The following is a 21533-nucleotide window of genomic DNA, read 5'->3' as shown; positions in this document are numbered from 1 at the left end:
TTTGGAAACAGTCCCCTGACTGGAACATAATTTCGAGGTTGTACACGTCCTTCTTTTCTTACTTGCTCGCATCTTAGATCCTCCTTCCGAGGATGTGTAAGTGTTCAAGTGTGTCCTACTTCTCAAACATGCAAAAGCAAGTTTATTGTGCAAGATGACACTAAACACACACTAAATGCGCCTAAATGCACCCTTTCCCCAATACAGCATAGGATCGACTAAGGCTGAAAGATTTGTGGAAAATATCTAATTGCGATTTTTCTGACTAATATTGCGACTTCGATTTTAACTGTGATTTTTTTTTATTGAGATTCTGAGGCTTGACCCCTGAACGTAGTGTGTCAAACTGCCAGTAAGTCATGGTTGTGATGTCACTGTTTTAAGATGGTTCTTCAAGGGTTCTTTAGTAAAGACAATGGTTCTATGTAGAACCGTAAGGACACAGTAACAGTATGCTCTACAGTAACAGTTTTTGATGCTGTACAGAACCACATACAACACATTCTCCAATCTCAATGTTTTCTTTTCTAAAGAACCATTTTTTTAAGAACCTTGAAGAACTATATTTTTTAAGAGTGTGGGCTATAATTAAAGAAAATCACAGCTCTTGCGATTTCCAAAAAAATTGCACCGTCTTAAATTGCGATTTCAATATAAGAACGATTTATCTTTCAGCCCTAGGATCGACAGGGCAGGGCAGTCTCTAATTCTGCCATTCATCTAGTCCACAAGGGGATCATGCTGACTTCCATGAGTCCACATGAGATGCAGACTTCTGCAATCTTTGCTTTTAGAATTACCCTAAATTCATTAAAATCTCTCAAGCCCTTAATAAGCGCTTAAGATATGCTTGCAGCTCTGTGGCTTTACAGACTTGGAGTAATGACTTTCAGTACTATGGTGTACATTAAAATATCTTTGGAGAAACCCATTTGCCCATTATGATTATCCATTTTCTCATAGCTTCTGACCAACGTATTGCCCTGTTCCTTATTATCCTTGCCTTTTAATACCCTGTGTGTGATAAACAAAATTGCTGTCTTATCAATGAATCCAGTCAGCACTCAGCAAATTTTGCATCTGTGTGACTTTGCCTCTGCCTTTTGTTGTAAATACACGCTACTCCAGTGGTTCATAATCTCAGAGCTGGTGAGCCCACGTCAGGCACATTTTTGTGATATGTCTCATCTAGCACACCTGATTAATCAACAAACTCCTCATGAGTTCAAAATTTTATCCGGTTATCTGGTCTTTACATTATGATATTGTACCGTATTTCTCCTATAAAAGCTACTGTATCTTGTTCGTCATTTCGACAGACAATGGTAAAATGTTTGGCTCACGCAGATTTTTAAGTAGCTTTGTAACAGAAGGAGTGAAAAGAAAAAAATGCAGCTGTTATATGCAGATATGATGTCACACTAAAAAGACCCAAAGTTACTGTTGATATGTCTGTCAAACTTTGCCCTCTGGTGGCGCCAGTTTTCCCTACGTCATGAACGTAGTATTGATACACAATCTTGACAGGTAACCTGTGTATTATATACACTGGAAGGCCTCCGTCGTTCGTCTGTTGTTCTTTTTTTGTACTTATTTATCTTGGAACTGTCCCAGTTTATGTTGTCATGTCCGTTTCACTATGAAGTTCGCAAAAAGTCTGCGTAACTTTCCTGCGGACAAGATGAATGGCAAAATTATACATAACCCTACGGCCCTGTGCACTTTCTTGGTAATGTTCACATTAAGTTATAATTACATAAATGTGCAATAAAAAAATACTAAAAATGATTTTAACATCTTTATCATTTATTCTTATATGATTTCACAAACATATAGGGTGTTTCTATGTCCAAAAGCAAGTTAATATCAATTCTGAATAAAAGGCTTCTCTTAAATCTTTTAAATATATGGAGTACCCTAAAGCACATTGAAGAAAGGGATCTTTGATGCCTTTTTAAATGTTACTCTCACATCAACATATACAAACTGATCAGAAGCTTGACAGATAAGCTGACTTAATAGTGTTACACACAGCTTCCTCAGGCATCATGAAATAAAATACATTTTGAAAACAAGACATTTGTGACAGAAAAGTGCTATCCAAAAAATCTCCCTAACGATTTTGGTCCATTAACTTGAGCATAAAAGAAATTAAATGCACTCGTTTATATTGACAGATATTTCACTAAAATGAAGTACGTAGATATTTTGCTGATGCACTGCTGAGTATGACTGAAATGTGGCAACTTTTGGTGCAATAAATAAAGTCTATCTGGCATCTGGTACATAAATAGTCGCCCTTGATTTCTTCCGCAGCCAGATTTGAATAATATCATCAGTACTACATTTTCCTTGTATGATAATATGAGATGACTGCAGCATGAAATTATTCATTTAAATATGTGAAACAAAATTACAGATCATAGATCATTGCATAGTACCTTAGATCAAGTATTAAATCACAAAACATACAATTCAGTCCCATCAGTACTAGCATGAAGGCCAAGATAAGAGATGGTCCCATTCATTCAGATACTTCCAGTTTTTTTTTTCTAAACCGATGGTTTGTATCAGTAGTTCTGATTTTTATAATAGGCCAAAGTACTTTTGATCCCAATAATAATATATATGCCAGTAGAAATGAAAACATTTCACAAACATTCTCCATTCAGAATCAGTTTAACAGCGCTAGATGATGCCTCTTTCTCAGTTAAGCAATGTGGACATCAGCAAGAAGTCCTTTCGATACAGCTTGTTTTTTCAAAGGTTTTCACACTAGACACTGTCTACTCCCAGTCCCCTTAGTTCATTATGGAGTCAGAATGACTCAGCAGGGTTTTTTCATACACAAAATCCTTTTCAGGTGGTTACAGCATGTCATCCTGGTTCTCCCTGGCTGGAGGGCTCCTGCGGCTCCTCCTCAGGCTGGAGAAGAAGGAGGAAGCAGTGAGGGCTACGCGGCTCAGGCCCACATTCAGGCAGTGCACTTCAGACGTCACTGGCACATCAGCGAACAGAGCACGATCTCGGGACAGCCGTGAGAGGCTTTCGCTGTTCTCAATGTCCTTCACAATGTTCAGGATCTCCTGCCTCTCCGTCTGCCGAGTCATCCCCCGGATGTTCAGGATGGCGGACACATGCTTCTTCCTTTAGGAGGAACAAATAATAGGCCTTGTGTTTATTACCATTATTGGAGCTGTACTGTGTGTGGTGTTCCTGTCAGTCATTTGAATATCACTTCATTTGATATGTGTTGATTAGTACAGGTACAACAATGTCAATGCAGCATTGAAAAATCACAAAAATGGATGTTTAAAATAGTGTAGCGAAATGTATAACTGAATTGCCAATATGCTTCAGTCTCTTCCAAGCATCTTTCTTTGTTCTATACATCTGGGTGCATCCTATCAGAGTAGGTGGGCAGGAGGAGGCTAAGCTTAAACTCTCACCCACACTCAAATACCTGCTATTTTTCTTAAGTTGCTTATAAATTCTATGGGTTGCAAGGTGCTTACTTTGTTAGAATGCTGGAATATCAGGCATAGAAAAAGCTCTAAAACATTCTATTTGAGTACAAAGAAATCTGTGTAGAATATAAATAGAGCTATATATATATGTGTGTGTGTTGCTACACCCACACTGATCTATAATGCTAATCCAATAATGTGCATTCAAGTCATCTAACTTTTAATTTCCAGAGTTCATCTTTACTATAACCTGTATTAATTTGCACTGTATTGAGATGTGTTGAAACATCCATTACAAAGGGCATAAATTACAATATAAAAAGATCCTCCGGGTGGCAGAGAAAATATTAGCTCTGATCTCTGATGTGATGACGCACAACAGAGCTGAGGTGGCACAGCTCATCCTCATGCACACTCATGTATCAACTGCCCCCTGTAGTTTTGAGGGAAGAGGGTCTGCCCATTGATTTGACAGCAGGAAATCTCCAAGCAGAGTGACAGGAACCCAAAATGGCTTCCTGGCTACGGCAGTGAGGCCTGAAGGTTAACAACCAGCAGTGAGTTCTGGTGGACAGCAGTGCTGCATAATTCAGCATTTTCACTGCTTTAATAAACCTTGATAGTCAGCTAGTACTAACTCCTCAAAGTTCTTGGCCTTACAGGACAGTAGTCTGAACCTCCTGTCCCATAGAAGCTCTTACAAAATATGTGGTCACCATATTTGATGATACATGACTGAAGACACCAACTGATTCAGTTCTGAAAGTGGATTTTTTTGCTGCTCTTCTGTCTTACAGGGCCTTTGTTGTATTTTGATTTATATTGCACTACACATTTTCAATGGGAGACAGGTCCAAACTGCAGGCAAGCCAGTCTAGCACCTGCACACTCTGATTTCGCTAAAGGCTGACGTGTCATACCCCGATACACAATTACACTGTTAACAAGTTCATTTCAAAAGAGCTCAAGCTCAGAAAAGTCACCTACATTTCTGGACGTTGCAGACCCATGTCTTCTGCTATGTATAGTACAGTCTTCACATGCATTTGTGAATGCAGTGATGAATGGTGTTTATTTACAATGGTTTTGTCAAAGTATTCCTGAACCCATGTGTTGATATCCATCACAGAAACATAATAGTTTTTAATGCTGTCTAAGGGATCAAAGGACACTGGCTTTCAGTTGTAGTTTTCATATTTGCCCTTTTCGTACAGAGATGTCTCTGGATTCCCTCAATATTTTGATGGTTTTAAGCACCGTAGAGGGTGAAATGCCTAAAATCCTTGTAATTGCTTTTTGAGGAACTTTGTGCTCAAACTGTTGGATTATTTGCTGATGCAGGCATCAATTTCAAAGTGAGCATATATTTACAAAATCAGTGAAGTGTAAAATATTAAATTTCCTTTGAAATAAAAAAGGTACTCTTTTCATTTAAATACAAATAGAGGTGGATTTACAAGTCATTGCTTTCTGATTTTATTTCCATTTCACATACTGCCTCAACTTCTTTGTAACTGAGGTTTGTAATAGCAAACTTTAAATTTGACGTCAGAGTAAACACAAAGTAATTTGTAGGAGCTTTAACTGGGGCTAGAAAAAGTATTTCTACAATCAATTAATCTATCAACTATTAGTCAATTAACCGATTAATTGAACCATTATGTTGTTAAAACAGAAGCCATATCAGCGCTTCCTTCAGTGTACTGAAGTGCACAATCTGTCAGAATGACGGCATGAATCATATGAACATTTAAGAGCATTACAGATTGTTTTTGTCTTTAGTAATCAACAACTAACAGACTAAGTCAACTCATCCTTTCAGCTTCACTTTGCTAACAGTTTAAATGTGTGAAATGGAAAGTGTAGGAGATTTGAAGTTTCCTGCTTTATTTAGCACACATTCCACAAAAGACCACTTCCTCAGGTTTCTGGAGCCCTGTGGGACTTTTAAGCAGCAACTGCCCTCTCTAGGTTAAGCCGCAGCCAATGTGTTGGGCCTGGGCAGGATGCCTGTATTTTTGCTTTGTCTTCGTCACGGCTTGGAGATGGGCAAGTCCTCGGCTTTCATGTGAATCTGGGATAACCAAACAGAGTCCCATAAAAATCAGGAAGCCACTAAGGCCTTGTTTGCTTTCACAAGCCCCTCTTTCGTTGTCAGGCTGAATGGATGGAGGTAGCTATGTTTTTGCCAAATGACCTGAGATCCCTGCTTACTGACCTCCGCCATATCAGGAGGTTGCAAGGTATGCCGGCTGTGTGACAGAGAAACACTCTGGAAACTCACCGTACATCAGGGAATTCCCGAACTAGGACGCCAACCTCTATTTGGATGGAGGGAGTGTCCTCTAGTAGGATAATCTCTGATATGTGGGGTATGGCGCTGTCCAGCCACGAGGCAGAGGACTCCTAAGGTTCAAAAGAAACAGGACAATATGAGAAGAAGAAGAAGAAGAAGAAGAAGAAGAAGAAGAAAAACAACAACAACAACAACAACATTGACAATATGACAAACAACACTGACAAAATGACAATAGTAATTTAATTAAGTTAACTGTTAAATATTTCATGTATACCCCAGGGATGCTTTACAGAAGAGATGAAGTTGTCAGCATTACATAACACAGAGAAAGGACAAAAATAATTTCACACTACATTGCAATAAAGGTTGAATCATGTTCAAATGAATAAAATATAATACTATTTTGTCTTTTATTGTGACTTATTACTGATGCAATATATTTAATTCATGTGCAAACATGATCAAGTAAATTCAATTAAGTAAATTCAATGCATTACCTTTTCAGTGTATGCTACTATGACAGAAACAGGACGATTTGCAAACTATAAAGGAATGAAGTCAATTTCATGTGAGTGTGATGCAGTTCATAGCCTTGGAATCATTTATGGAGTTTGGCATCATTGGTCGTATTAACAATTGCTGTTATTTTATTCCATAATTACTTATACTGTATATATTGAAATAATATATTATACTATGATTCTAATGCTAGACACAAGATGGCATTTTAAGATGTTTTATTCAACAGTTCAGTTTTTATGGGAACAACAATAAGTTATTAAAGGATAAAGAATTTACTGAAATTATCTATTTAGAGTTCTTACATGATGAGTTATCTTTTGGTGTTCTGAATGTTAACTTTGTTAAAACTCCTCAATGTTATACAGCTTTCTCGGTCATTACAGAACCATCTGCAGCTCTGTTCATCATTCTGGACACATCTAAAATTTCTCTTTTACAGCTTCCTACAAATAAGTTGAAATGTATAAAGCTGTAGAGTAACTGCACAGCTACAACAAAACTGGTTGTGAAAGTGTGAATTCCAAGAGCAGTCTCTTTCGTCATGAAAGGATGTCTTATCCAAGGATGCAAACTAAGCCTTAACGTCATCAATATTTACGTTTTTTCTGAATGTTCTGTTGTTTTCTCATGGCAGCTTTCAATGCTAGCTACTCATAAGACAATCAGACATGGATCAGGCTGTCTGGGCAAAACACACAGGCAGCACCCGTCCAAACTATTGTTTATTCATAGTCTGGAAAAACATATTACCCTGAGGATTCCGCAGTGGAGCACATGCTATTGTAACTGAGGTTAAATATCTATGCCCACTATATGAAGAGTGTTCTTCCTGGCTCTGGGTTTGACCTTAGAGGTCGGCAAAGGCTTCAAAGTCCCAGGGCAGGACGCTCCTCCGTAAACAAAGCCATCCTGTTGTCCACAGAGGTGACAAACGGATGTTTTAACTGGAGCAAGGAGCGGCAGCAGCACAGGAGAAGAGAGGAGAGCGAGGGGTCAGGGAGACGACCTTTGAAATGAAGGGCCGTTTTTTTGATATGCATCAGTGCCACCATCCATTCTACATGTGTTTTGAATGCACTCAGAGGTAAACTACTGTTCAAAAAGTTAGATTCACTGTTTTCATGATCATAAAACCAATTTTGTTGTGGATACAGGCATAACATAATTGTAAAATGATGACAGCACTTTACAACTTTATAGATTTCAAATAATTAGCAGGAAGCTTTATAACACTGAGAACAAAGTTATGGTGATACTTTATATGAATGGTCCATTATTGATGATCTACAGATACTTAAAATATTATAACAAATAATAACAAACTTTCTGGTGATACTCAGTTGATTATCAACAACATTATTGTCAGGGCTAGGCTTAGGAGTAGGTGTAGGTTTTGTGTTGAAGTTAAGGTTAGAGTTAGGTCAACTTCAGGTTCAGTTGCAGTTAACAGATATTTAGTTACTTCAAGACCGACTGATCGTCTGCAAAGCATCTATAGTGGACTATCAAACTGAAGTGTTACCAAAGTTATAATAAGATTAACACCCAGCATGAACAGACAAATACAGTGTATTATTTATCATTTAATAACTTCTTATTGTGAATAACTTGAAATACTGAATAAATTATCTAAAAAATATCTTTGGCCAAGTTTGTAATATTTAAATCTACAGTGTAAAAGTCACTATCAAATAAAATAACAAAAAAGTGACTCCACCCTTTCTAATGGTGGAGTATTACACGACTTCTCACACTGACCATGGATGAGTCACAAGTTACCTGTAACATACTCTGATCTCACAATTACAATGAAAGCTGTTGTGTCTACAAACCTGTGCATTTCTGGTAAACCTTAGTTACTGTTTTACTGGTACTATGGAAGGTCCTCCTGTTTCATGGTCACTCCCTTCATATCCTGCAGTGGTGACTTTTTCCACATGAAAAAACACAAGAGCTGAGTGACTCACCAAGTCTTTGAAGAGAGTTTTCAGGTGCTTGCCCTCGTCACGTAGACGGCCTGCCATCCTCTTCCTCATCTTGAGTGATGTACAGATGATTCTGCCCCTCATAATAGCCCGAATGTATTCCGTCATCACCCGCCGATGGACTTCTCCCACCAAGACCTGCAATAAGTCCGTCAAAGAGGCCTTAAAGTGACAGTATGGCAACAAGCTAAATTTACACAATTTCCTCCCTATCTCAAACATACAGACGATCAGCTGAGACAAGTCTGGTGTCTGAAGTTTGCCTCTTTATTTTTGCACTGGAGTTACAGGCCTATAGTAGCTAACAAGTGAATCTAATGGAAACATACAGCCACCTTTTAGTATTGTGCTCCAAACTGCATCAAGCTGTTAAGTAATCTCACTTTCTATGGTTTCTAAAACTATGACATACTGTTATCTATAAAACTGACAAAAGTACAGACCAAATTCGGGCCTCAAGATGCTGCTGCTCCCATTTTAGCTATTAAGATTATTTAACAACTTGATACATTTTCAGTAAAGTGAGAAGATTTATGCCGGCAGGTGCTAATCGGTGGCTATAAGCTTTCTTGTGTTTCCCACATGTAGGTTATATTTTGGCACTGGGCCAAGGTACCCACAATATTCCCAAAACCCTGTGGGGACTGCCATGACACCTCAGTATTTCCAGAATTGAAATATATATATATCTATAAATGATATCCAGGGAATTTATAGTTAAATTTGCTCTGGTATGGACTACATCATGAAAACATGAGCTTGGGCTCGATGTGTGCTGTACCCGGTTGCCACAACAATTCAAAAACTTTGCAGTTGTTCTTGGAAAGTAGTTGCTTGAACACCAGCAGATTCGCAAACACTGTCCGTGCCCTGCTCGCTATGTGTTCTGTTCCATGCCAAGAAGAAGGAAAGAAAACTGGCATGGCTTGCAACTTTAAAACTGGAATATCTTCCAAGTAGGACATAGATTTGCTCTTAAAAAGACAAAATCATTCACTATATCAACATAGCTAACCTCAGGAGACAATTCCATGTTATCTACAAGTGTCGAGAGATGGGACACTGTCAAAACGTATTTATCATAGTTTTTTTAACGTCATTACTTAGCAACCACCTAGGAGTTTTGGACAGCAACATCAGAAACTAAAAACGGCTTCGGCTTCGACCCATGGGAAAGGGTAAAAATTCAGGAAAATCATGGATATGGACACCTGCTGAAGTATATTTCAACTATTTAAAAATGTGAATTTGCAAGAGCACAAAATTAGCTACTACACATAACTAAGAAAATTCTTTCTAGAATTTGCTTTCTCTCAGTTCTAAAGGTGGCCTAGTTGCAGTTACTTATTGATTTGGGTCATTTAGCGGTTTATATTAGAGGAAAATACATTATTTGAGTGTAGCTTGCGTCTTCGTTTTACCCTTTTTGCTTTGATAGGGTTTCTGCTGTCAGTCATGCAACTATTAAGTTTACTGTTATTCTCCTGAAAGATCACAAGAAAATGGCTTGTAAGCTGTACAGCAACCTACGGGAGCAAAAAGGCTCAGAAACAGATCTAAATCTTCACCTTTTTATTTTACAGTACAGACAATGACAATGCCAGATAAGAGCCAGGCAGCAGGTCACACTATCTGGTTTTATATAGCGTCGCTGTCCAATGAAAAATCTCCAAAATATTAACTTCAGAGGAGAAGGCAAAAACATTCTTACCTTTCAATGTAAGTCAGTGTAAAGAGTTCTAAGTGATTTTAGAGCATTTCTATTGGTCCATTCATCATGAAATTTACACAACTCAGCACTAAAATATATCTGCGGGAAACACTGTTTCCAATACTTGTTAGCTACATTAGCCTCATAGCTCCATTGCAAAATTAAAGAAGCAAACTTACCTTGGTTAACTACAGCTATGTTGCCTTAGCTGACTACAACTATATTTGTTGTAAGGTGAAAAGAGTGAAACTTCACTGTATTAAGCAATGAAACAATTGCTCAAGTGACTTCTACCAAAATTCAAACCAAAATCATCCTGACATTTTTAATGTAAGGTGAAGATATTGACTGAATGGTATAAGTATAGTTCAGAATAAGACATATAGCATTCTTCATAAAGTTCAAGTGGTGGAAGTGTTTGTGGACCTGGTATGGTGGGCTGTCCATCCTCCGGAACTTCTTGAAGTGCTCCTTGATGTGGGAGATGATATGCTCAAAGGCTTCTGTGTTGCTCAGCCATTTCCTCTTCACCAGTTTGTCAAAGAAAGGCTATAATAGTTGAGAGAGAAAACGTGTATCAGTAGTGGCAAAATAACCAGCGGGTGAACCTTTCTACCCGCGTTCAGGATGGGTGAGTTTTCATATCTAGAATTCCTGAGATTGAAATGGACTTCCTGTAAAAATAAAAAAACAGCGACCCTTAGGAAAATCCATTCTTAGGCAAAGAGGATGCTCAAAAAGACTTCAGCCCTCAAGGCCTGGCAGTGCCCGGCTCGACTGTGGGCCCTAAACGTAATGTGTGGCTTTCAGCCAAAAACATCTTGTTCAAAAATGTTTGTCACAACAAGCTATTTTTGTGCTTCGACCCTGAACTGAGCCTCAGCCAACATCCCTAAGAACAAACCACGACGGAAAAACTGATAAGAAATTCTTTATGTTCTTGGACAGAGGCACATAATCAACAAGGAATCCGTACATAATGAATGTGTGTGTGTGCCGGTGGAAAGACAACTAAATTAGTACGACAAGAAATATTCCTTCTGCATTCCTAACAAATGATATCTTGAAAATACACTTCAGTTCCAAATCTGAACTGTTACGTGCTTCACTGTAATAAATGACATCTTGGCACGTGAAATTATCTTAAATTTAGTTGATATATCTAACATTTTTCATTAGTAGTTGAATAGATTTATCTAGTCAATATATTGTACTGGCAGAACAATTCAAATACAAATTTTGCCAATCCAATAACAAACAATTACAAATCCCAACGGCAATAAGAAATATTATTTATACTGATTGGATTTTAAGGTTTCACTTGCTAATATATATTTTAATAAAGGAACTATTGTTGTTCTTTAATATCAAGTCAATGATAAAGCAAATGAAACCTTCTTAACATTTACCTGATTCAGCCAAATATTATTTGGTTGCAATTGAATGTTTTATTAGTGGTTTGGTTTTAAATGAAAAACTCTTTAGATTAACTTCTGTTTGTTGCTTTACTCTTTGAAACGATAACTTGCCCATCATTAACACAAGTGAACAACATGAATTTAGTCAGGAATGCACCAATTCCAGGAAATAATTTCTGACTTTGCAAGAGTTGGTTTTTAGCTAAGTCGTTCAGCTTTCTCTTGCTGTTAGTTGAGTTATCCTAATGTATGGTATGCCTAGAATATACGGCAGAGAGTGAGAAACTGTGCTGACCCACCCCGCTCACCCCTAATTTTGTGATCTTTTTTGTGTCTATTACATCATTCTAGCAATAATTATTTAAATACAGTAAATAGAACACATGCAATCAGGAGTGTTTGTGTGTGTGTGTGTGATGATCTCACCCTGATGTGCTCAAACAGTCTGTCATTCAGCACTCTCACACTCAGGTTTACGATCCTGTCCAGTGCAGTGTTGGCTCTGCGACTGGAGTCTTCACTGACAGCAGGGTCACACTGTACACATCTTTCCACAAATCCTCTGTTTACAGTACACACACACACACACACATTTTAATACACAGATCTGAGAAAAAAATAAGTGAACAATGAAATTCACACAGGAGCTGCAAAACCTCACCTGAAAGGTGGACAGCAGTTGGCCAGAGCGATGGTCTTGGCGACATAACCATCTTCATTTTCCCCAAATTCACTTATAAGCCCTTCGTGGAACATTTCCACCTTTCTCTGAAAGCTTTAAAAAAAAAGGATACAGACTCTACATGTTAACCAATATATAACCAAGGCTATCACAATGGATACACTGAAAATCTATAACAGAAAGTCCCCCCCCCTCTGAGAACATGATAATGGAACATAACCAATGAGAGAACATGAGTTTTTGTATTTATTTTACCTTCTTATTTTTCTTTCTTTCTTTTTAAAATATTTTATAATTTGCATAAAAATGATTTTTCATTTGCCCCACAAGCCAAACGTTTTGGGACCACTGGGCTGAAGCGTGGCTGACAAATTGAGAAAAACAACAGGCAGGGTACTGTTTGTAATTGTATGTCAACCCAGTGGACCTATTCGGTAGACGGACATCAGAAAGCGGCTAGTGAAGTACCGTGTCTTTTATAAAGTGGAGGTTAACTGTATATTCCTATGAAACTTTCTCACCTGTACAGGAAATCTGCAAGTCCATTAAGGCTGCACTGAGCCACTCTCGAGCCTAGATCTCGGTTTACTGCTGCAGATCTTTCAAGATCCTCCTGCAGCCTCTGTAACAAAATTAAAAATGAAAATTAATTCCTAAGTACTGTAGATGCAACACGTTTGGGTCTAGCAGAATTATTAGCAGAACAAATTCTTCCTGTGATTCCCCACAGATTAAGCAACCAAGACATTTGATTATTACAGCTTCACCATGTCCTTAATTAATTAACAGTTGATTAAGGATGTACATATTTGGTGACATATATTGTATGCAATTTTCCACCAACTACATGGAACTGAAGGTTTTTGCCATCGTTAAATCAATGCTTCAAAGATCACATTAATATTTCTCAGAGCACAGAGTTATACCCTGTATGGCCACTAGAGGTTAGCAGAGCCTCCACAAACTATGTGATGTAATGGAAACCGGAGCACAGTGGGAAGTTTTCATTTATTTTGGCTTCAGCAAGAAACCTATTCTCTCACTGCACTACACTGGGATGTGGGGATGCTGTTCAAAATATCCCAGCTATGTCCTCACAATGAACTCAGTCTTTAGAAGTTAAGGCACATTTTAGCGGCAACACAAAAACAACCACCGGTGCGGATCGACACCACAACAAGCCCACACAACAAGCATGCAATTCATGCATTAAACAACATGTGTCCAGGCATGAAAGTTTCTGCATACAAGGATTCATGGAGAAAGAAGATTTAATCAATTTCTCGGGTTGTTGAGCATTCACTGCATTTGCAGTGCTGACCTGAATAACTGTGCGGGCCAGTGGAATCTGATACTCCTCAATATGTAGCGACTCCAACCATCTCTTCTCTTCCTCTTCCAACACCTGAGACAGCTCGTTGGTTACCTTCCCCTGGAGTAAAACAACAAATTAAATCAATAATAAACTAATGAAATGATAACATGCTTAAATACAACAATTTTTACATGATCTATCCTTTCTTTATCCTTTAGAATTAAACAGACTGTTTTTTATTACTGTGCCTTAAAGACCAATACATGTTAATGAGCCATGATGAAATATGTAAATGTTCTAATTAGCTGTGTGTGAAACATTTCTTATAACTTCAGCATGAGTGGGCAGGGTTAAACTGCTGTAGGCTGAATAGGCGGATGTAAATGGTTTTTGTGGTGTCATAAAAACAATAAATTTAAAACTTTTTTTTTTGGATCACTCTTCTTTGCAGAATTGTTTTAATTTAGCTGCATTGGAGGGTTTTCAAGCATGAACTGCCCATTTAAGGTCTTACCACAGCATCTCAATGGGATTCAAGCCAGACTTTGACTCGACCACTCCAAAACTTTAATTTTGTTTCTTATGAGCCATTCAGAGGTGGACTTGCTTGTGTGCTTTGGATCATTGTGCTGCTGCATGACCTAACTGTGCTTGTGCTTTAGGTCACAAATTGACAGGCGGACATTCTCCTTTAGGCTTTCTGAGAGAGAGAGAGAGAGCAGAATTCATGGTTCCTCCAGGTCCTGCAGAAGCAAAGCAGTCCCAGATCATCACTCTACCACCACCATGTTTGACTATAAGTACGATGTTGTTATGGTGGAATGAGGTGATAGCTTTACGCCAGATGTAACACCAGGTGGACACATGTCTTCCAAAAAGTTCCACCTTTGACTCATCAGTACACAGAATATTATCCCAAAAGTCTTAGGGGTCTTCTAGATGTTTTTTTGCAAATGCTTTTGTGTTCTTTTTGGTCAGCAGTGGTTTGCGCCTTGCAACTCTCCCATGGATGCCATTTTTGCCCAGTGTCTTTCTTATTGTGGAATCGTGTACATTGACCTTAACTGAGGCAAGTCAGGCCTGCAGTTCTTTAGATGTTCGTCTGGGCTCTTTTGTGATCTCCTGAATGTCGATGCGCTCTTTTTGGTAGACTGATCACTCCTGGGAAGGTTCATCACTGTTCCAAGTTGCCATTTGTGGATAATGGCTCTCACTGTGGTTCACTGCAGTCCCAGAGCCTCAGCAAAGACTTTGTAACCCTTTCGAACTGGTAAATTTAAGTGACTTTGTTTCACATCTGTATTTGAATCTCTATAGAATGTGGCATCATGTGCTGCTATTTGAGACCTTCTAGCCTGCTTCATTTTGCCAGACAGGTTCTATTTAAGTGATGTTTACATTCAACAGGTCTGGCAGCAATCATGCCTGGGTGTGGCTAGTGAACCCAATAGTCAATTGAATTTGGTTAACTGGTTGATTTAGCAGCTAAGGGGGGCAATTACGTTTTCCACATAGGGTCAGGTAGAGCTGAACGACATTTTTCCTTTAATAAATTAAATCATCATTTAAAAATAGCATTCTGTGTTTACTTGGGTTCTTTGTCTAATATTAAAAGCAGTTTGATGATCTGAAACATTCAAGCGTGACAAATATGCAAAAAACAGAAGAAATTAGGAAGGGGACAAATACTTTTTCACAGCACTTTATGTCTGAGTACCATCAAGGAATACGGTAATTTTAAAGTAACAGCTCTTAAGGTAAACTCACTTACTCTTCTTTTTCCAGGACACGCCTGTGGATTATTTTGTCTACACTGTGGGCAAAGGACACAGGGCCTCATACCTGCATACCTCACATTCAAGTTACATAATTAGCTAAGGGGAAAAAGCCTTGTTGTTAGACTGACTCCTATTGTGTGGTGATCATTGTGGACAGGAAAACCGTGAGTTGACCCTGAAATGCCGCACTCTAATTGGCTGTGCAGGTCGCAACGACCAGTCATCTCTTGGACTGAACAGGAAGTGCCGTAGGTGCACCCTTTTCCGTCCACAGCTTTGAGGAACGCAACACCAGGGAGCTGAGGAGGGGAGAAAGTAGGGGGCAGTTTGGGGATTCGGACCCTTACCCTGACCGAGTTGAGGCAGTCCAGCTCCAGCTTGTCCACTGTCTCTGTGGGCAGCAATGGGCCGAGCCGAGAGCAGTTGATGGGTGATGTTATGGTCACTGTTCCAAGGACGTCCCTGCAGCAACAACAGGAAGAGTCAGTCAAACAGCGTGTCTGGACCTCAGTCGCAAGGAAACATTGAAATATGACGGGATAGGCGTGGGAGTGTACTTTAAGACTCTTATCAACAAAGGGTTATCAATAATCATATTTACTAAAATTATACCTGAAAAAAAAAACAGACAGCAAATGGCCTAGAAACTTTAACTCAATCGCCACGACTTCCGTTAAATGAAAATGTTACCCTCCTTACCAAAAAATGTAGTTAATCAGCGAAAACTCATTTGGTGTCTGAATTTTTCTTCTTCAGTTTTGCACCACCAATTAGCATCACACAAATGGCAAAATTCAGGCTTCAAGATGGCTGCTGCTACTGTTTTTTTGCTAAGCAATGCTCTTTTGCTCATTTTTATAGATAACAGTGTGTCATACATTGTCAGAAATCACACATGCAAGTCTATTTTAGGTTATTTAACTACTTAACATGGTTTGAGGCAAGTATTTGAGGATTTGAGTACATAGTTTGCACAATACTAACTGCAAATAACACTTCCTTTTAGCCACATTAGCCTTGCAGCTCCAGTGCAAAACTAAAGAAACAAACTTCAGACACCAAACATATCTCGCCTGATCAAAAACACTTGGGATAAGGGCAAAATTGGTTTTGTGGTTTTTGGCCAAGCTTTTCCTGAATAGAACCATCGTACTGATTATGTTCATCATCCACAGAAAGTTACTTCACCTGTTGTAGATGTTGTAGAGCCAGTCTAGAAGAGAGTAGATGTCAGTAATCTGCAGTTCTCCATTAGTTATGGCCTGCAAGCGGCGGGTTACAGCCTGGTGGTAGCTCTGCACGTACACCTGGAAGGCATCGTACTCCTCGGGGTACACAGACACCACATTCCGGCGGGCAGCCCCCAGGTCCTCCACCATGTGGCTCCTCAGCCTGTCCAGGTAAGCCGCCAGCTCGCCTGCCTGTATGTCTGCGTGCTGAGGCAGATTTCCATCAGCAGCCTCGGCCACAGCCTCCTTCCAGCGCTTTTTCAGCTCCCTGGGCCGCGGCCCTCCTTGGATGGCCCTCTCGCTCATGGCCCAGTCCCGGTCAGCCTGCTCCTCCTGCTGGAGGACCTGCACCACGAGGCCCAGGTTGGGTCCAGCAGTGGGAGAACGCAGAGACTCTCTGACCACATCCCACAGCTCCTTCTGCAGCGCCTCGTACAGCAGTTCCACATCCTTGGCCTTGCGCCGACTGCTGTCTTTGCTGGGGCTAGTCAGATCCTCAGGGGCGTTGCCTCCAGCTGGTGAGGAGGACACCTCCATACACTCCTGTTCCAGCTCCAGGATGTGGGTGTCTGCTAGGAACAAGTCTCGCTTGGTCACCAGCTGCAGGATCTCCAAAACTGAAGATGCAAGGAAGGAAGGGGGCAGAAAAAAGAAAGAAAAGAGGAGTGAGTTTTGCATAATGCATAGACATGGTTCTAGGTCATTTATATCAAGCAAGAATGCTTTTTATATAATGCTGAATAGAACTGTGTAAACTGATGTGACCTGATGTTAGATCTGTGCAATTACTCTGAGACGCTTGATAAATCAGAGCCCTTGGTGATCATGAATAGATCAAAGCCTACGTTACGAATGACAAAGTTGCCGAAAAAGGTTTGAAACGATGCCATAGAGGAACCACTTTTCCTACAGAATGTTTCCTTTTTCACAGTACCCATAAAATACTATTTTCACCTGTTTTGGAGGTGTCTCAGTTGAACTATGCAATTATTCTTTCTTCATCAACTTTGCTGGAATATATTTTGACAGAAATGTGCAAGATTTACAGAATTGGAAGTGAACCATTTTTTTTCGCAGGCCAACATTTCTAAAAGTCTTTTTAGTGTTTTTCAGTGCTGTTTTTTACTGTGGCAATTGTACATGATTTTTCGATTTTAAGAAAGCTGCAACTGTGTTGTCTTGGCACAGCCATTTTGGTGGAGAGTTTACAGCAGGGGGTTCTCACGCCTCCCCTTTCACCCCTCATTGCTCGCTAGAAGCTTAACAGAGTTACAACATTTGATACACAGAGAACCAAGAGCATACTAGTTAATCTGAAAAAAAAAAATTATTTGACTATATTAATTAAAGATAAAAATAAAAAAAATAAAAAAGAGTACATTTCCATTTCACTAGTGGTATGGCCACTATGAGGCTTGCACAAAGAGGCTACAGAATCATACTTTGAAAAGTGCTTTAGAGAACCAAAAGTGGTTCTTGTATGGCACAGGTTTCAGCTCTGGTCCTGAAGTGCTCCCTGTCCTTCAGATTTTCAGGTTTTCCTGCTGTAACACACCCACATTAATTCAGGAAGGGCTTGTTAATTCATTGATCAGTTGGATTGTTTTTCTTGGGTTCAGGTAAAACACTGAAATGCAGGGCACAGGACACTCCAGGAACAGTGTTGGGAGTGACTGTTCTATGGCATTGGTGCAAAGAATCCTGTTTAAGCCCCTTTCTTTTAGGAGTTTAGGAGTAATTTGTAGTCATTTACTATGACATAATACAACTTTAGCAGTTATATTCATTACTAGAGTTTCTGAAATGAGCCTTTAGGGAGGATACAATGACATGCTTATCTACTTGATTCTTTATTGTAACATATCCTGGTGTTAAAACACACCGAGGCATCGATTTCTTTGATGACCAAAGGCGTATCTGTTTGCCTTTGTCACTATTGAACTAGTTCTAATGAATGATTCCCACTCCCATGTCATACCATTGGGGTTCAGTGCATCTCTGGAGGACTGTTGCTTTCATACCCTTCCTAGTCTTGCATTTCATCAAGGCTCATCAGGGTCATATGGTGCCAGACATAAACCATTGCTGGTTATTCTTACAGAGAAGAAAAGGGTGAAAGTCCTTTTAACAGAAGAATGTTTAACTGGTTCATACAGAGTTACATGATGCACCATCTGCACACATAAAAGTGCCTCCAAGATGATACATCATGTAACTGTAGCATGAAGCGTTTAGTTATTTCAAACATCACCTACAGAGAAAACAAATCAATCAAGACAGGAGCACCATCTTGACCATTTTCTGCAAAATCTTTGTAGAAGGCTTTTGAAGCTAAATCCATGAAAAACCATTCATTTTTTAATTTTCACATAAACTTAGCCAACAATACACTACACAGGATATGTCAGTTTGTTAAGCACAATTTATGTGCTCCTACAAGGCCATGAATTATAGTGACCTCACTAGTGCCTCTGAAGTGGTCAAACAAGGACATTTTACATTTGTAATAAAACTATTGATGAAGTAGACCAGTTCCCACTGAGATCAGGGCTCACACCCATTACATCATGCCTGACCCTCTCATTTGGGATGGACAAATTTCTTAAAACAAGCAATTTGTTCTGATTGGTGATGACAGGACTTGACCCAGTCAGAAGTTTCGCCAGTGTGTTTGACTTGTTTCGCAAAGGAAGACAAGAGGTAGCTGAGGCATTTACTTCATGCCTCTTTTGGCCAAAAAAAAATGCCTCTCCCTGACTAAACCCTCAGAGGACAATCAATTAAAGTCTAATTCTAATTGTAATATGGATAAACCATGACATTAACATGATTTATGAGCATGACATTTATTCAGCTGGTAATATAATACATATGTGCAAACTATAGGGAAAGGTAGGAGTTACGAACCAACACTTTTTACAAATTTAGAGGGAAATATTGTTGCTGTCTTAATTAAACTTTATCTCCTAATTCTGTACAGTATGCATTTTTTTAATTACAAATGGCTTAAAAATAAAAACAGAAACAAAATTGAGTTACATAGGTTTTGATATGACATGAAAACTATGATATTCTATAGTACGTTTGCCTAAACTAAGATATTCTCGCAGAACAGGTGAGACGCAGGCTTATCAGGAGGAGGTAAATGACTGAGCTCATAACTGGGTATGTTTTCTTCATATGACTGACCTGCAGCACGCTAAATATAATGCATCAGTTTTCACAAACTCTGCTGTACCTCTTATGTAATCTCTTTGTTCGGAAACACACAGGGATGCCTGATTATATAGCATTCCCACTGTACCTCGGGGAGCCTGGAAACGATGTCATTTCCGCTCTTGCTTCTAAATCAGTCTAAAACTTAAAGGTCCTTTAGGAGGAGGGCGGGTTTTGGGTGTGATATACACTAGCATTCATACAAGTTCGGAACTGCTTGCCATATTAATGATTGCAATTCAACACTAACTAGATTGAAATATTAAAACTAGACACCAAAGTAGAACTCCGTTCATCATCAAACATTCCTCAGCTTTTTTTCAGCTTCCTACCAACTGTCTGAGGTCCATAGCACTCAGAGATCTTATTCTATTGGCACTCTATCTATGCTTAAATAGACTTAATGTCACCAAAACTACATCTCCCAACAGTTCTCATTCTAAACTGTATGGCATCACTCATGGTGGGAAAAAAAGCATTAAGCATGCCAAAACCACATCTACCTCCTATTGACACACTTGCTCTGTGTTTTGGAGCAAATGTAGCAACCTTCCAAGTAAATATATGAGCTGTGATATTTCTTTACTTCATTTCTAACATATTTAGTGATTAAAAAAAAAGTCAATAAACACGTAAAATATGTACATAGACATATTTGAGGCAATTTTTCTGAATGTTGCAAAAATTTAAGTATGGGCCTTAATGTTCACCACTTCAGCATTATTACACAATGGCCCCTTTTTCTCTATTATTACTAACTCCTACTTATTATAGCGCCCATTTATAACTATTTTCACCCCAAAAGACCTGATCCAGCTCAACATGTAATTATCAAAGGCTTTATGAGATCAAGTATGTTGAGGTAGGGAGTTCAGGAAGTAGCAGGGTGTAAAGCCTTATATTTACAGCATGTAAATTCATACCACAGTTTAAAGTATCCATAACTTATATATTTCTTGTATTTTCTTTCTCCCCCCTCAGGCTTTTATTACTGTGCCTGAAAAGACTGATGTATGTAAGTGATCTCTGTTCTGATTGGTGGTCGTGTACTGTGACACAATAAAAAAACAGTCAGACTGAAACGCTGCTTATAACTTCAGTGTGAATGTGTAGAGCATTACTCCCCAGTCGATACAGTCCATATATGGTAACTAAGCAGCCAAAATAGCCAGTTTTAAATTAATTATTTTTTTTTTTATTTGGCTGCTTAATTTCTGTATGGACTCCATGGACCAGGGGGTGAATAGTACACTTAGAAACTGTAAAACTGTAACAGTGTATACATACTACATAAAAGTCTTTTATTTAAAAAATTAGAAAATGTGATTTTCCATTATATGGGCCCTTTACATTTTCCCAAAACTTCCAAGAAAATAAAAAAGCTGTTTTTTATGATCAGAAGCTTCCCAAAAACCTAAAAAAGTTTAAAAAGAAAAAAAAAAACATAACCAAAACTAATGGGAGTTTCGCATTTAGGTGTGAAGGTGAGTCACAGATCAGCTGTGAAAATAAGCGAATCTGTCAAATTCTTGCTCAGACATACTGGGCTCCTCATACGAGTTAGCTGCCCATTCATTTCCTGCAAAAAAAATACTCATATTAGCAGAAAGGATGCGTGGGAGCTCGGCTGGCGCCCAGCCTATCCATCTCTGTCCCATTCGAGGAAAGACTGTGTGCAGCCATGCCACCACACACCGTCCCTCTCCGCCTCCACCTCGCATCATATCGGAGCCGCTTTGCCAACCCATCGGAAGGAGGTCTAAATATATAATACAATACAGCCCTACTGCTATCACAGAGGAGGAGGACCTGGAAAAATGAGTGTGCTTACTGTTCTTGTGTCAAAACCTAAGAGCCACTTCCTCTGGTAGGTTCATCCGGCTGAAGTCCTCTCCACCCAAGGACAAAACG

General features: G+C 39.1%; 1 protein-coding gene across 1 annotated transcript in view; it reads right to left on the bottom strand.

The window, feature by feature from the left end:
* Positions 1-1785: 1785 nt before the first annotated feature.
* exoc3l2b (exocyst complex component 3-like 2b) overlaps positions 1786-21533 on the bottom strand; it is a 33279-nt gene continuing 13531 nt past the window's right edge. Inside the window, exons 4-13 of the mRNA XM_036561269.1 lie at positions 16366-17023; positions 15525-15639; positions 13406-13516; positions 12606-12706; positions 12064-12177; positions 11829-11964; positions 10411-10533; positions 8256-8411; positions 5752-5873; positions 1786-3147 (exon numbers count right to left, since the gene is read on the bottom strand). Of these exons, the coding sequence (XP_036417162.1) occupies positions 2868-3147; positions 5752-5873; positions 8256-8411; positions 10411-10533; positions 11829-11964; positions 12064-12177; positions 12606-12706; positions 13406-13516; positions 15525-15639; positions 16366-17023 (1916 nt within the window). The 3' untranslated portion in view covers positions 1786-2867. The remainder of the gene's footprint in view (positions 3148-5751; positions 5874-8255; positions 8412-10410; positions 10534-11828; positions 11965-12063; positions 12178-12605; positions 12707-13405; positions 13517-15524; positions 15640-16365; positions 17024-21533) is intronic.

Source organism: Colossoma macropomum, unplaced genomic scaffold (assembly GCF_904425465.1).
Source record: "Colossoma macropomum unplaced genomic scaffold, Colossoma_macropomum, whole genome shotgun sequence".
Lineage (NCBI taxonomy): Eukaryota > Metazoa > Chordata > Actinopteri > Characiformes > Serrasalmidae > Colossoma > Colossoma macropomum.
The sequence above is the reverse complement of the archived record's forward strand: the minus strand, read 5'-3'. Positions and strand labels throughout refer to the sequence as shown.